At 60.9% G+C, this 16,308-nt stretch overlaps 1 protein-coding gene across 1 annotated transcript in view; it reads right to left on the bottom strand.

Annotated features, from left to right (window-relative positions):
- Positions 1–2,056: 2,056 nt before the first annotated feature.
- Positions 2,057–16,308, bottom strand: part of QSOX2 (quiescin sulfhydryl oxidase 2) — a 29,009-nt gene continuing 14,757 nt past the window's right edge. Inside the window, exons 6-12 of the mRNA XM_060013785.1 lie at positions 15,644–15,789; positions 14,236–14,370; positions 13,899–14,028; positions 11,828–11,950; positions 10,418–10,568; positions 6,587–6,775; positions 2,057–4,652 (exon numbers count right to left, since the gene is read on the bottom strand). Coding sequence (XP_059869768.1) covers positions 4,108–4,652; positions 6,587–6,775; positions 10,418–10,568; positions 11,828–11,950; positions 13,899–14,028; positions 14,236–14,370; positions 15,644–15,789 — 1,419 coding nt within the window. The 3' untranslated portion in view covers positions 2,057–4,107. The remainder of the gene's footprint in view (positions 4,653–6,586; positions 6,776–10,417; positions 10,569–11,827; positions 11,951–13,898; positions 14,029–14,235; positions 14,371–15,643; positions 15,790–16,308) is intronic.

Genomic DNA, 16,308 nt, shown 5'->3' with positions numbered 1-16,308 from the left:
GGCTCTGCCAGCCTCCCGTCCCCTCACCCCGGTTCCCGTCTCATGTCCTGCCAGAGGTCTCCCCAGACTCTTTCCCTCCCTGCCCTTGGTGTGCTGCACCCACTCCTTCCTGCCGTCCCTCTGTTTGCCTCTGCCGACCCTGCTGTTTTTCCCCTCCGGGTCTTCCTGCCCAGGTTGGAGGCTGCGGGCAGGCGGGGCTCTTACCCCTAGTCCCGCTGAAGGTGCAGAGAGCGGCGGCTGCGGGGGGCCCGGGCCGATCTCGGTCGCCCTCGAGATCCGTTTCCAGCAGCATCGCGGCCGCGGGGCCAGGCCGGGCCCAAGTGGTGCGGGTCAGCGCTCCTTCCTCCTCCTCTGCGACCCCCGCCCCCGCCGGGAGGGTTTGGCCCTCCCCGCGTCCCTGTGCGCGCAGAGCGGCCAGACGCAGGAGCCTCTGGGCCGGGCGCTGTCCGCGGTGCTGAAGGAGGCGCGCAGCCGCCCCCCGCCCCCGCCCCCGCCCGCCGCCCCCCTTCCCAGGTCCCCGGTCCCTCGGCCCGCCCCGCCGCGTCCCCATCCCCTCCGCCGCCAGGCCTGGGCGGCAGCGGCAGCGGCAGCTGGCTGCGCCCTGAGCTCCAGGCTGGCCCGAGGGCTGGGGATTCGCCCCAAGCGGGTGCTCCACCCTGCCGTTCCTGCTCTTTCCTGCTCCCGGCCTCCTGGAAGGCAGCGTCCAGGCCGAGGGTTCTCCAGCCCCATCGGCCTCCAGACAGGCTCCTACTGAGGCTCTAGCTCCAGGTGCTGCCCCGTTCAACGGTTGCTTTAGGCGGGAGGAACTTTCTGCACGCCCGACCTCCCCAACACGCAATGCCCCCGGGTCTCAGGCCACAGCCCCCTTCCACTCCCCCAGGGCAGCGGGGAGGAAGGGCAGCTGGGGCGCCCCAACAGAAACTACTCAGAAGGACCCAAGAGCCGTGAGCGCCAAGACCCTGGGTGACAGGGGTTACCCGATGGTAAGCCTACACCGGCACCACACAGACCGGGCTGGGGGGCAGGGTGCCTGCCGGTCACTCAGTGCCAGCGGCTGCCTGTGCCCTTTCCGGACGGGGGCACAGACCGGCTGGGAAGGTGAATTCACAGAAACTGCAGTCAAGAGAACGCCCCTGAAGCCGCACTCGACCAAAGCAAGGCGGGGGAGGCGGGAGAAGAAATCAAAGTAGTTCACAGGGGCTTCCCTGGTGGTGCAGTGGTTAAGAATCCGCCTGCCAATGCAGGGGACACGGGTTCGAGCCCTGGTCCGGGAAGATCCCACATGCCGCGGAGCAACTGAGCCCGTGCGCCACAACTACTGAGCCTGCGCTCTAGAGCCCGCGAGCCACAACTACTGAGCCCGTGCACCACAACTACTGAGCCTGTGCTCCGGAGCCCTCAAGCCACAACTACTGAAGCCCGTGAGCCTAGAGCCTGTGCTCCGCAACAAGAGAAGCCCCCGCTCGCCACAACTAGAGAAAGCCCACGTGCAGCAACGAAGACCCAATGCAACCAAAAATAAATAAATAAATAAAATAACTTAACAGTTCAGAACCGGAGGCAGCAAACAGGTGCTGGGGCAAAGCCGTGGGCATGAGGCAAACCTGGTGGCCGACTGCGAGGCTGGGCATTCAGGCCTGGCAGGAGTGGGGCGGCCCAGGAGAGTGGTGCGCAGGGAAGGCCGAGGTCTGGCAGCTCCCTCACCTGGGGGGGGGCCTCTCTGGTGCCTTGTGAGTAGGATTTACACCCATCGCAGTCACCATCCCGTCTCCCCTCCCGTGGGAGGAAGGGTGCTGTCCTGAGCCCACTCAGTCTAGCTCAGCTCCAAGAAGACCATCTATCATTCATCATCGATTTCTCATCTTTCACCTTCCACCTGACCCTTGGGCCATCTTCCAAAAAGCCTCTGGTTCAATACAAGAAATTCTGGGATTTCAGACGTCCTGTCCACACACCCGAGAAGGGAGAGGAGGCTTCGTCTGACACTCCCGCCCGACACCGCATCCCTTGCAGAGCTAGTGCTCACTTCAAAAGAATTACAATTTTTCCAAACATCGGATTTCTTTATTCTTAAAATGTGCACGTTATAGTTTACTTAAATACAAAATGTTCATTTTCCTTGCAGGTAAGAAATTTCACCGACATTTCCATGTCCATTAGCTTCTTTTTAATCAAAATCCTTCCATTAAAAATAAATATACATTTAAATTACCGAACTATTATATTCATTAGTCTCAATACTTACAACTTTAGAAAACAGAACTTAACCCTTGCCTAGAGGGAGCGTCCAGTTCTGATCAGCGACGGGACACAGCGCCCGTGGGCCACCTTGGCATGTCCTCTCCCTGACCTACTGCCCCTCAAGCTGCAGTATTATTACAAACGCGGAAGCCAGCGGTGCCCTTCAGCTAGGTTCTGTAAAGTACATAAGACGGGACACTTGCAAAACCACCCAGTTCCCACTGTCGAAAGAAACTGCCTTTAGGGGAGAAAAAGACGTTCAATACAAACCAAAAGGCAGTTTAATTAACGGTTCCAAGTATTTCCCTTTCGGTTCTCTGTAAATCTGCCCGGTTTTCAAGTTGCAAAGAAACAACAGGTGTCTTCAGTAACCCAGGCACACAACTTAGCCACGAAGACAAGCTCCTGGCTTTTAAAACACAAAGGCTCCCAGGGGTTAAAAAAGTGTCAAACAAGAAGAAACCTCTCACGGCAGAGAAGTGCAGGGGAAGCGGCGGCTCGGGAGCAGGTTCCTGCCCGGAGGCCTCCAGACCACGCCTCCCACTGAAGGTGACCACGCCTCCCACTGAAGGTGACCACGCCTCCCACTGAAGGTGACCACGAAGCTCTTGCGAGTTGTCCAAGGAATCAGCCCCCTATTCTCCCTAAGCTGCAACGGTCACATCCGCGTTACATGGTCACATGGTCAACGGTACTTAGTAAACACACAACTGGAACAGGCAGAGTAGGAAACACTGTTATAACCATCAGAGTCACACACACAGACACATACACACGCGCACGCGCGCGCACATGGGTACATCTGAGCCTGTGAGACAAACCAACAAAGCCACAAAGGATCTCAAAGGAAACGTTCCCTGCCATAGTTTGTTCTGTTTCTTTGTTTACATTTTCAGAGGCAAATTTACTTCCAAATGTTTTGGGTTTTACAAATAATGTGTTAAAACCATTCAATGTTAGAAAATTAATCATCGAAGCCTGGGGCACTGGGGCCCTGCACCAGGACCCATGGTGAAACAGCCCCAGGCAAATGAAGCTTGGCCCAGACCACAGTCTGCCCCGGGCGCCACCGGCTCCCTCACACCGAGCCCTAGGTTCTCACGGGGACTGGCAGGTGCTGGAGGATGACGACACAGGATCTCTTCAGAGATCCTGAAGGCAGCCCCCTCCCCAAAGGCCCTCCCCTCCCACAGTGGACGCAGACTGGGATTCGCTTACGGCCTCTGGTCACCAGATTAACAAGCACAGACGATGCCCCTGGAGACTAGAGGGGCACCACCCTGCCCCGCAACCCACCGGCCCCCCTACCCCTCCACACTCTCATCTCCACGTCTGCAGAGCCCGGGACGACTGACTAAGGGGCTTCCCTTCCCCGGTCCGGAGCTGCCTTGGCGCCCGGAGATGTTCTCTTGCCTCAAGCAGAAACAAGCAAGCGGCGAGTGAACCACTGAGATCACTGGCTTCGAGGAGCAGCGGGAAGGGGAGGCGTCCGGAGGCCCCAGCGGGGGAGGGAAGAGAGTGCGTTTTCTCCAGATCCCAGAGCGAGGCCTTGCAGTCTAGCAACTCGAGCTGAAAGCGGGCGGCAAAGCTCTGTTCGCGGGGCCTGGCCTCCCCACTTCTTTTTCAGACCCGGAAGAGTAAGAGCAGACAAGGCTTTCCGCTCCAGGATCTGTGCAAGGCGCCACCTGAGGGCCCCAGGAGTGCAGACAGTCTCGCCACGTGCCGGGTGCGGCCCCTGCAGGGAGAGCACGTGGGGGAGCACAGGGCGCCATGGAGGCGACACCAGGTCCGAGTGTTGACCGAATCCCTGATCTGAAGATTAAAGCTGCAGGCTTTCTGAAGGCGGTTCCGCGGCCTCGCCGCGTCCTACACGGACGGGTGGTGGTGCTTGACCTTCCACCGCTTGGACCGCACCCGGAAGAAGAAGTACATTAACATGAGGAACAAGGACGAGGCCACGTAGAGCACGACACACAGGCTCATGTCCAGGCTGGAGAAGCCCGTCCCCAGGAAGGCCGCCCCCGCCCCCGCCCCCCGGCGGCCCTCGGCCCCGCTCAGACTCCCGAGCTTCACGTCCAGCGCCTGGTGCGACCTCTCTGACAGGCGAGGCCTGGGGGGCAGCACGCCGGGAGGACGGAGACTCTCGGCACCTTGGTCTGCCGGCGGCTGCCCTGGGGAAGCATGGCCCCCGGCCCGCTCCGCGCCCGTGGCCGGGGCGCCTTCACCAGCGTCTCCCAAGTCCGAGGAGTACTTGTCCTCGAGGTTGTCGCTGCTGTAGTGCCGCTTCAGGAACAGGAGCACCTGGCCTTCGTTCCAGCTGGTCAGGCCCTTGATCTCCTCATGGCAGGCCGGGCAGAGGTCCGGAGTGGGCCACGGAACCTTTGGGAACTTTGGGTCCTCACTCGGGTGGCCTGTGAGGAGGAAGGGCCACTGTGAAGAGGCCTCCCGGCCACCTGACCGCCCACCCCGGCGCCGCGGGCCCCCGTGCCTCCTGCCTGCCCACTACCGCCCTCTCCCTCCACGGTCTCCACTGCCACCGTCCAGTGGGGTCCACACGACGCTCCCCTCCCACGCGCCCTCCCTGCACAGCTGCCGGCGCAGCACCGCGCGTCCTCCCTCACGCCCTCTGGTGGATTCCCGGCCCACGGCACAGGGAGCCGTCCACACTCAGGCACCACCACTCACCTGGCCAGACCCCGCCCCAAACACCCAAGCGGGCTGGCAAGTTCCCAGCTCCACGCCCTTGACCTCGCAGCCCTGCTCGAGGGGCCCCCACCTCCGCTGTCCTCCCTTCCCTCAAGGTGCTCCCTCAGCATGCGGACGGGCCGAGGGGACCCTCTCCCCTGCCCTCCCTCGCTCCCTCGTTCGACACCCATGGGCAGAGTGCTGCCTGGGCTGTCAGCCAACGACTGGGGGGCAAGCCCTCGAGGCAGAGCCACGAAGCCCCCGCACTCGCAGCTGCACTTCCAAACTCCTGTTTCTCTTCCACTTGCGAGGCTGTGACAGCCCCGGACGCCCGGCTCCCACAGGCCCCGCTGACAGCAAGCGTGGCCCGTGGCCCTCGGGGCTCCTGGAACTCGCTGACCCGACTTGGGGCTGCCTCGCCACCTCAGAGTGCTTCCGGAAGCACACGTAAAGGGCATCGGTCAGTCTGTGGGCCTCCTGACTCGGCAGAGGCGCTCTCCTCCGGCCCGCTCGCCGTGCGCATGACGGGCCGCGGCTGGGCAGAAGCTGGAGGGCAACGCACACCACTCAGGGCCTGGGCGCGCCCCTTTGGGGTCTGCATCCAGCGGGGGGTTTGGATTCACACCCCGAGACAGGAGGAGATGCCAGAGTGTGTCCGGCGCAGCACTGCATGGACCTCAACCCCGAGGCCAGAGGCGGGACCGAGGGGGCTGGGGGGACGCGCAGAGTCTAAGGCGCCTTTCTGGCGCAGCACCTCGTGGGGCACAAGGCGGCGCCCGGACACGGCAGCCTGGCTGGAGTCTCGCCGGCTGCTCTGGGGCTGAGCACTGCCGGGACGGGGTCACCACGCGGCCCCTGAGAGGGCGGGCAGACTGACGCCCTGGCCGTGGAGCCGTCTGTACCAGGGCCACAGCGGAAGTGCCTTCACCTGCAGCCGAAGGCAAAGGACAAAGCCGCCAACGCGAGTGGCCGCGGCCACGTGACTGGAGGCGCGGCGGTCAGCTCCGAGTCCAAAGGAAAACCAATTCTCTTTAGTGCTTTAGCTGTAAGATGTTTTTATGATACGGTGGATTAAGTAAAAACCAATAGTTTAGTGGCATTTTCTATTCATCTCTAGTAAGATTTATTTCTCAGTGGATTATTTTTAAGCCTAATTTTAATCTACCATTGATTTAGGAACAGTTTGAATTACTTAACTCTGAGAAAATACACGCGCCCTAGTTTTTTTTAAACAAAACCACCCTGAGGAGTTTGGTCTACGGTCTGAGAGCAGGTTTTAACGACGCTAAAATTTTCCTTACTGAAAATTAATTATATTCCAAGTCTTCCACTGTCGAATTTACTCAGGGGCCTAGCGGGCTACCGAGGGGGACAGACGTTTCCGTTTCCACGCAGCCTGGGAGCCCTGCAGTGAGAGAACAATCTGGAATGCCGGGGACTGGCAGACGGGAATGGCTGTTGTCTCTGGCAGCTCCCTGGCCAACGTCACCAGGAAACTGACATCTGGTCAGGGCAGACGACCCGGCCGTGAGCCCCGCGGGCAGGCAGGCTGGCACGTGGCGGGCAGGCAGGGCGGTGGCGCAGCTCAGGTGCCATCCCCGCCACCCACAGCTCGGACTCCGCACCCAGGCACAGGCCACGCGGAGTGGCTTCCGCTCACCTGCCAAGCGGCTGTTGACCACGTTATGCTTCTTCCAAAGCCAGAGGATTGCCTGGTCCGGGGTTTTCACGGAATCCATCGATTCTTTAGCCATTTCCTCAAAATGCTCACCGCATTCCTTACACCCGAAGAAGACGTGAACGTACCTCCTGATGGCCTGCAGCACTGCCTGGGGGTCGTCTTCAAACCCTGCGGAGGGACCAAAGCATGTCGGACTATTTCCACCAGAACCGCAGGGCCTGGGGTGGCATCGGGGGAGCCAGGGACGAGCTGAGTGCCTGATACAGGCCGCGGGCCAGCCCCCTGGGTCCTCGCACGGACACGGGAAGAGACGGCTCCTTCCCAGGCGCCCACCGCGACCGCAAGATGGCTGCTGCCCCGACACCGCGCCAGATGCGCGCAACCCAAGAGCGGACGGCCGCCTGTGTCCAGCTGCCGGAGCCACTCCAGGACGTGCGCTGGCCCGCAGGAGAACGAGCCAGAGCCCTGGAGCTATTAGGTCTGCCAGGAGCCCCTACCCCACGCCCAGAGGTCCGGGCTCGCCCCAGGCTTGAGTCCCACGTGCGACTTTCCCCGCCCTACACGCGGACCCCGGAGCTCCTGCCGGGCGTGGCAGCCGCTCACTCGGAACCTGCAGTTGCTCTGCTTGGGGATCCTTGCAGAGCACAAGCCCGAGCACGAACCAGGCCTTAGGAGGGGCCTCCGGGCTTGCTGCCAGCCCCGCCCTGTGGCGGATCTTCCACGAAAGGGGCAGCGACGGTCACGGGCTGGTCAGCTGCTGGGGCTCCCTCTGGGAGCAACGGGGTGGCAGGCTGGTGAAGGTCTGCACTCTTTCAAAGAGGCCGAGCCCCTCCGTGTGAGGAAACCCTCCAGCATCTACCAGCCACACAGACGGTTTTCATCACCGGCTGTAAACACAGACCCTAACGGGAGGACAACGGGTGCCGAGTAAAGGCCCTGGGAGCGAGGGGCAAGACATCTGCAGAAAACAACGTCCCCAAGAGCAGGACGACGCAGCCCGCAATGCGCTGAAAGGAGGACCCCTGAGGATGGCAGAGGGGCAGCAGCACAGGCCTGGACCAGAGTCCTGTCCAGACACTAACACGGGGGACTGGGCGTGCGAACAAGAGGCTGTGAGATGAAAGCAGATTAAATGTCAGCACTGAAAGGAATCCAGCAAAATAACTGTAAAAAAAGACGACGCGGTTTTGGAGGCTGAGCCCCTCTTAACGGCAGCCCTCACGAGCCACCTCTCTCTGTGGCCGGTGCGGTCCTGACGCCCGGGAAGCCGGACCCGCCCGGAGAGGCCTCGTGGGCCGTCAGCCTCGGCAGTCCTGCTCGGGTCGCTCAGAGAAGGCCCGAAGCCGCACGCCGCCACCTGCCCCGGGCTCCCGGTGTCTCCCAGGGCAGCCAGGGGGCACCCAGCCCCGAGGCCGCGTGCACGTGCTGTGGCCTCACCGTCGGCCGGGCGCTGCCGTCCCCGCTGCGGGCCTGTGGCTGGCATCTGCCGCGCCCGGCGGGGTAATCCTCCTTCCCGCGCCCCCACCGACCCGCTGCACGCTCGGGCCACCCTAATCTTTAAAGTGGACAAGAACCTAAACCCCTACCTGTGGGGATTAGGGGCTGCGCAGGCTTTTCAGTCGATGGGGCTTAAGCGTGCAGCAAGGAGGAAAACCCTCCCAAGACATAATCCGGGCCTCAGTCTGACCCAATTCTTTCGGCGTGAGACAGACTCCTCGGATACTGCTTCCATTTGCGCGACGAGGAGAAAGCGCACTCGAGACCTCCTTCTTTGTGTGCTCTGTCATCCCGCTGCCCTCATTCTGCCGGCATCGGTGCTGCGGGACTTTACAGCGCGTCCCGGCGATGACCTCCTCCCTGCTGTCCCCACCTCCTTCTACGTGTCTCCCCGTTCTCAGCAGAACTTTCCGCACAACTGAGGCTCACGTCTCAGACGTGGGCTCCAGCGCCGCGGCCGGCGTCCCGCCGGGCAGTGCTGAGGCTCTGATCTCACCTGCTGTTGGGCTCCCGAGCTTTCTCCTGAACACACCCTACGTGTTCTGCTGTGAGATTCTTAAGAGAATTTTCGATTGAAAGCCCACCTCTCCCACTAGACCCCGGAGGAGTGGAAATCCAACGTCACCTGGAGCAGGGCCGGGGGTGGTAGAGATGTCTGAAGACGCCACATGCCCCTCTGCTGCTTCTCCCCGACAGGCGGCCTCTATCTCCCCACCATGAACCTGGGCTGGATGAGGCCTGTCTGAGCAACAGGCTGTGGCGGAAGTGATGCCCAGACCCCAAGGCCCCTCCCGGATGTGGCGATGCCCCGTGGGGAGCTGGCGCTGCCTGGGAGCCCGACCTTCTGAGTCTAGACCAGTCAGCCGCCGCCACCTGAGCGAGGCCACAGGTGAGCCCGTCCAAAGAGCCAAGCCCCAGAACCATGAGCAAAAACCTGGTGGTTGTTTTAAGCCACGGCGTCTGGGGTTCGTTTGTTACACAGCAAAAGGTAACTCTAAAAGAATTTTACAATTTTACTGGAAAGAATATTTGGACAGTGTGGGTCCCAAAACTTCACTTTGACTTAATACAGACGTCAGTGAACCTGAATGATTAAAAAAACAAAACTAGGACTTCCCTGGTGGCGCAGTGGTTAAGAATCCACCTGCCAATGCAGGGGACACGGGTTCGAGCCCTGGTCTGGGAAGATCCCACGTGCCGTGGAGCAACTAAGCCCGTGCACCACAACTACTGAACCTGCGCTCTAGAGCCCATGAGCCACAACTACTGAGCCCGTGTGCCACAACTACTGAAGCCCGCACGCCTAGAGCCCGTGCTCTGCAACAAGAGAAGCCACTGGAATGAGAAGCTCACGCACTGCAACGAAGAGTAGCCCCCGCTCGCCACAGCTAGAGAAAGTCCGTGCACAGCAACGAAGACCCAACGCAGCCAATAAACAAACAAACAAATAAATAATAAAATAAAAAATAAAATAAGATACGGAACTAAAAGCAGACACTCCCATGGCTGTCAGGGGCCCGCTGAAACCGAGAGGCACACACACAACGCAGTCCAGAGAGGATCCAAAAATCCAACACGTTTTTTAGCGCTTTGCGTGGGATATAAACGTGGTCCCACCTCCTGTAGCCACGTCTGTGTCATCGCCTACCCTCGTGGGCCTACTGGCTCACTTCTAACGAACAAACATGGCAGAGGTGACGGACTTAACACCACCGAGGGCCCCGATGAAGCCGGCTGCCTAGGGGGAGGCCACACGGCGAGGAAGGATAGCCCCCCATGTGGGGCGCAAGTGTCGGGAGGGTGTCTCTTCCTCTCTTCCCCACCGTCCCGGGCCAGCACTCTGCGCCCAGGCTCTGGGAGACCCGAAGCCGAAGACCCTGGTCAGGCCACACCTGAGCGCCCGCCCCACAGACGCCGCGAGATAAGGAGCGCGCGCTGCTCCAGGTGACTTGCTAGAAACACCAGGTCACCACACGCTTCTCCAAATGTGTTTCATTTACTCCCGTGTTCTTTAAAGCAAAGGAGGCGCTGACACCGAGCGGCGCTCCTGGCCAGCGCTCCCTCACCCCGCCCATGACTCCCATCCCCAGGGGTCAGCCAGGCCCTGGCCGTGAGGGAAGAGGGTGGGGACTCGGCTCCGGTACCCCGAGCCGGCACGGGGGCTGAGCAGACCTCCAGAAAAGACGCTCACCTCCACCCTCCTCAGAATGGACCCGGGCCCCTTAAGGCACGTCACCCTCCGCGCGAGCTTGGGGCGGCCCCGGCAGGCGGCGGCGCAGCACCCGTCGGGTGGCCCAGGTGGGGGCAGCTCACCTGTGCCGTCCAGCGCTTTTGGATGGGTCCCAGCTCGAACAGTCAAAGTGTGGAACAATTTCCACAGAGAACATGTGTAGCCCCTCAGCTCTGGTCGGCTTCCTTGACATCCAACCCACTTTATGTGATTAGTAAGGAATATTCCAGAAATCTGGGGGGGGGGTAGGAAAACAATAAGAGATAATTGAATTGTTAAAATTAGTTGGTGGTGGAATTCCCTGGTGGTGCAGTGGTTAGGAATCCGCCTGCCAAAGCAGGGGACACAGGTTCAAGCCCTGGTCAGAGAAGATTCCATGTGCCGCGGAGCAACTAAGCCCGTGCGCCACAACTACCGAGCCTGCGCTCTAGAGCCCGTGAGCCACAACTACTGAAGCCCGCGCGCCTAGAGCCCAGTAGCTGCAACTGGAGAAAGCCATGCACTGCAATGAAGACCCAACACAGCCAAAAAACCAAAAAAAGTTGGTGAATGTGGTCAGTCTTGATTGGGCGGTGGTTACACAGGGAGCACGTCTCTCAAAACTTCAACTGTACATCTCACCGTGTGTAAATTTAAATCCAATAACGAATAAATGAGAGAAAAAAAAAGTCTCTATTTTACTAAAAGAGTTCTCAAGATACGGAAACGTGGCCCGTTCTTTTCCAGTCCTTGGGGAGAAGGGAAGAGCTCACCTGTGTCCTCATGAAGCAGCCCTAGGCAGCATAAAGACACCCAGCCTTCTTGTTTTTTTGACACCCATTTTGTTTTAAAGTTAGAATTAGTTACAATGAGATTCATAGGAGAAGACTAATAACAAAAAAATTCAATTGTCAGGCAATTCTCCATCTGAATGAATAGGACCTTCACCTTACAAGCAGCGAGCTGAAGGCCGAAGGGCTGTAACAGCCCAGAAGTGGGGCTGTGAACTGCGCTCCGCGGGCGTCCCGGCCCCTCGGTCCCCACGGGTGACTGCACAGGCCCGGCCCCTGCGGGTCTGAGCCCCTGCTCTCGGCCACCTTCCCCGTCACACGGCTCAGGTCCCATGGAGCAGAGGCCAAGGCTAGAAACCGGCACCCACAGGGCCGCTGGAATCAGACCCCGGGGAGCCTACGCCCTGGAGCCTGTGGCCACCGACGCCGGCCCAAGACCCTGGCTGCACGCCCGGCCTGCACGGCAGCTCGACCCATCACCTTCATTCACTACTTTAAGTGTGAACTCTAGATGAGTTCACTAAAAAAACAGAAAACAAACCCTAATGCTTCACTGCCTGACAAAAGCCCCATCGTCTCGGTTGGCTGTCTGTCCCAGACCCAGGCAGAGGGAGCTGGAGGTTGCCGTAGAAACCGGGCTGCAGAACCGGGGAGGGAGACTGGCGGTGCATCGGCCGAGGGCAGGTGCGGGGTCCCCCATGCTCGTCGAAGGGGCTGCCTCACCCGCATCTTGTTGTTGACCAGGTCGAGGACGGCGTCGTAGGGGATCCTGTCCAGGGGCAGGCTGGCCAGCCACTCCTGCAGCGTCTCCAGCAGCTTCCTGACCGGTGGCCGCCCGGGGAACAGCTGAGCAGGGAAGACCACACTCAAGGACGGGTCGGGAAGCGGCCCCCACGGCGCGGCCTCCCAGCGGCGGAGAGCGGGCCTGCCCTGCCCTGGACCCACCAGCTGGAGGGAGCAAGCGTCTCCAGTCCACCCAGGCTCCGACGGAGGACAGGGGTGGGGGTCTCTGGGGGAACTAGAGTTTCCCCAGAACACAGACAAGGGGAAGCCCGCACTGGACCCCATTCCTGCAGCTCCACCACCGCCCGGCACCCGGGACACAGCCACGCGTCCTCAGGCCCGGCGGCCACTTCACGACAACGGACCACACGGCCGCCGGGGGCCTTATTCATCACGTTGTCAAGGGCTTGTGGGCCTTTCTGAAATCACTGCCTACTCATCCCACGCTCCTCATGGTAATTCACGCTAATCCCGCCCGCTGTCCTGACACTCCCTCGCCTCCCCCGCTGCCAGCTCTGACTGTCAGACTAACTGGAAAAGGTATGCACACCCCTGAGGCTTCCACGCAAAGTGCCACTGCTGGCTAACTCCACGTCGACACTCAGGCCGCGCTGGCGGCCCGGGAGGCCTCGAGTGCAAGGATCCCAGCGGTCCTGCAGTCCTTCTGTGATGAACTTCGATTAGATGCTGCCAATGAAATGTGCAAATTCAAGGCTGAAAGAGCTCTTAGAAACCTGGGCTGAGACCTTACTAACAACGGTGCTGGGACAGATGTCGCTGCCTCAGCTACAGGAACAGCCAGAGCGGAAACATCGCATCTTCAGCTCTGCAAAATCTGGGTCTTGCCAACATTGGTTCCAGGGCACCATGACCAGCGGACCAGCATTTAAAGTTTAAGTAAAGGGTAGAAAAGTTATTCAGAATAATTTATGCTGATCTGACTCACAGGCTCTGCCCACGTGTGGAGCCCTCCAGCGTGACGCTGGACTGGAACGAGGGCAGAGAACGCGAGGCACGTGCGCAGCAAGACCCCTGTCCCGACGCGGAGGGCGGGGGGGGGGGCGTCCCTAAGGAACGAGGACAGTGGGGGGCTCCGACCTCTGCGGGCGCAGCGTGAGGAGAACTGCCTAAACAGCTTCCGTTTATTCATTTGAAACAAATCAGGTGACTCCTTATTCCCTTAAACGTAAATTCGACTTCCTGAGTTTCTTCAAAGATCTTACAGCGTGAGTAAACCCTGACCAGCGGAAGTGTTGGCTGTGAAGCACCTTGTCAGGGACCGCACACACGTGGCAAGGGAAACCTTTCAGAATTAAGCTTCCTTATCTCTTAGGTAACAACAGTGTTATGAAGGGTGGCCTCTGGAGACAGCTGCCGTAGCCAGCGCAAGCCCAAAGGTGACCAAAGGAGACCAACAGCGCGCGGGGCGTGTCTAGGGCTGCTGGGCCAACAGAACAGGGGCCCAGGTCCACTCCCAGGGAAGAGGGATGACCGACTGCTCCAACCTCTGCCCAGCGCAGGGGCTCTGGGCCCAGAAAAACACCACAAGCCTGGACTTGCAGCTCTGGAGCTGTGAGTTCTTGGCAGGAATGCAACCCCGACAGCCGCTCCCCTCTAAACGTGAGCTGACACAGCAGCCACCGTGTGCCCCCCGCCCAGGGCCCACCCGACACGACACCGCAGGCCGCAGCCGTCTTCCTGCCCGGAGGCCCGCCGCTCCCCACCTCTCCTCCCAGCTTCCCGACGCACAGGCCTCCTGCCCACTCCCCGCTCGTCCTGCTGGCCCTCAGGCCTTCCCCGGGCACCGCTCGCCCCGAGCCGGCAGGGCCCTCTGACCGCGGCGCTGCCCTGCCCAGTCCCCATCCCCCCGCCCCCCCCCACCCCCGCCGAGTGCGCGGGCGTCTCCACGTGGCCGGGAGCTTTGTGCCCCGCAGGCCCCCAGCACACGGCAGGCGTCTGGGTGAGTGGAAGACGGGCGAGGTCATGTGGTCAAGTCCAGACGCCCATGCACCTTGGCCAGGACGGTGACGAAGTCCTTGAGCGTCTTCAGCTCGGCCCCGGCCAGGGACCTGCGGGCTGCCAGCTCCACCCTCAGGAGGTGGTGCAGCCCCGATTCCAGGTCAGCCGCGTACAGCTTCGACCTGGGAGGAAACGCTACAAGGTCAGTGTGGGCGCCTCTCTCTTCACGTAGATTCCCGCATGCTGGCTCCTACCCCAGAGGGACGCCACCCCGGGGAGGCAACGCAGAGAATCCCCGAGCGCTGGCGGGCGGCTGGCGGGCTTCTGAACGAGCGGCCCTGCAGTGACCCCCGGACCCCCAGCCACACGCTCCCGGCAGCTTCGCTCACCTGTCAAATTCCCTCCACACCACGGCTTCAGAGGTGTCTTCTTTGCTTGGTTTTTCAGGCAATGAAAGCGATTTCTTCCTCACATCCGGCAATGACTTCAAGTAAGAGGAGAAAAACGATCGGAGAGGCTTCCCGCTGCGAGAAAGAGGAGGGCAGGGCACGGGCTCGGAGGCGGGCTTGGGTGGGCCGGCCCCCGTCGGCAGGCGCCTTGTGGCCCCAGGGTCAGAGCAGCCCTCCCTCTGTAACTCCAGGGTGACGTGCACCACCCAGCCCAGCCATTCTCTGGGCATCTCCTGCAGGTATCTTGGGCGGGGTGGGATGGTGGCAAAGCCCGGGCCTCGGGGAGCTGGCCCCTCACCTGAGCACGTAACATCCCCACCCAACAAAAATGAATCGTAGCACTACGCTGGTTTCGGCACCTGCCAAGGTCAGCTTTACCCTGTGCTTCCGACATCGTCTGCCCACAGGCTGCCAGCTCCGCGTGGGCGTCCGGAGCCGGGCGGGGAGGGGGAAGGAGCGCCCAGCCCCTCCTCACAGCCCGGTGGCTCCTGGGCACTGCAGAGTGGCCCCTCCACTGGCGGAGAGTGGAGGGCTGTGAAGGCCGTTACTGTGCCCTCCGCAGGTAGCTCAGGGGCCCCCCAAAGGGTCCAGAGCTTATTTTCATTCCCCAAAGGAGAACGCACCAGTTACTGGTAAAAATATCAACGTCACTTTATGTTGAGGGTGTAGAGATGACGCTCTGAATGTGAAAATGCTGAGGGTGTACAGATGACGCTCTGCGCTGAGGGTGCACAGGTGACGCTCTGAATGTAAAACGAGCTTTTTCTCCGAAACAAGATAGCAGTTTGCTCAAGGAAGGTCTGCTGTAGAGCCGGGCGCCCCCGGTAAGACCTCCTGGCTTACCCTGAATTCCATTTTTTTTAAAGAATAGAAAATACACCCAAGGAACTACGGCATGCTTGAGGCTCCTGGGGGCAGCACCCTCGGTGCCCCAGCTAAACTTCCCAGAGACTGAGACAGCAGCCCCGAGGGAGGAAAGCGCCCGCCTTCTCGCCGCCGTGTCCACACGCGGTGCCTCGCCAAGAGCTCCGGGGCCGCGGGCGAGGCTGGCCTGGGGCCTCCGGCGTGAGGCTGGGGGGCCAGGCAGGCAGCTCACCTCCCCGCCTGTGACGCTCTCCCAGCCGCGCCTCAACTTGCTTCCTCTCCAGCCGAGCTTACCTTACGGGCGCGCAGGCACCCAGCGCAGAGGCCAGCGGCATTTTCACGATGGTGCTGCTGGTGTCAGCAAGGCGAGCGCCCGTGTGGGGCCTGCAGCCGGTCTCCCCCCCCACCCCACACAGCAGTGGGCGCCCAGGGGCTGGGGGTGTCGGTGGCGTCACAAACATCCCTGAAGCCAGACTCTACTTACACGGTAGCTAACCCGTGGGACCCGTTTGGGTAAATCAAGTAACACGAGGGGACAGAAGAGACACCGAGCTTCTGCAGAAAGGCTTTATCCCAGCCCAGCGCTCTCTTCACCTCGATGTTCTCGTAGGGAATCAAGTCTAAGATCACCTGGGCAACGAGAAAGCAGGTTGCTTCGCTGTGGACGGCAGGGTCCTCCGGAAACGGACTGACGAACGCAGCTTCTCACAGCATCGCAGCTCATCCCCTCTAAGCCAGACCACCGACATCCCTGTTCTGTGGCCCCTTCAGGCCCCCGACTGTCGCACGGCAGGAACTACAGCCTCCTCACTGAGCAGACCATCAGAGGGGTCTGTGCTGTGCTCCTCACACATCCTCCAAGGCCCTCAGTCGTCAGACAGGGACGGTCAGCCCCACGTGAGCTGGGGCCGCGCCCCAGCCTCCAGCTTCCCCTCCACCCTCGGGGCCTGCGTTGGGAGGCTGACAGCGTCCCCGGTCAGCCGTTCCTCCCTCCAGAGCTGCCCAGTCCAGGGCTGCTGAGGCTGAAGGCGCAGTGGTGGGGGGCAGTGGCAGTGGGACCCCCGGGTGGCATCTCAGGAGCTAGAAGAGAGTGAAAGACTAACAGCAAGCCCCAGGCGTGCCACCCGGACAGTCGGGTGCGGAACCACC

Source organism: Delphinus delphis, chromosome 6 (assembly GCF_949987515.2).
Source record: "Delphinus delphis chromosome 6, mDelDel1.2, whole genome shotgun sequence".
In the NCBI taxonomy this organism is placed as follows: domain Eukaryota; kingdom Metazoa; phylum Chordata; class Mammalia; order Artiodactyla; family Delphinidae; genus Delphinus; species Delphinus delphis.
Note: the sequence above shows the minus strand (reverse complement) of the source record. Positions and strands in the feature narration are given on the sequence as shown.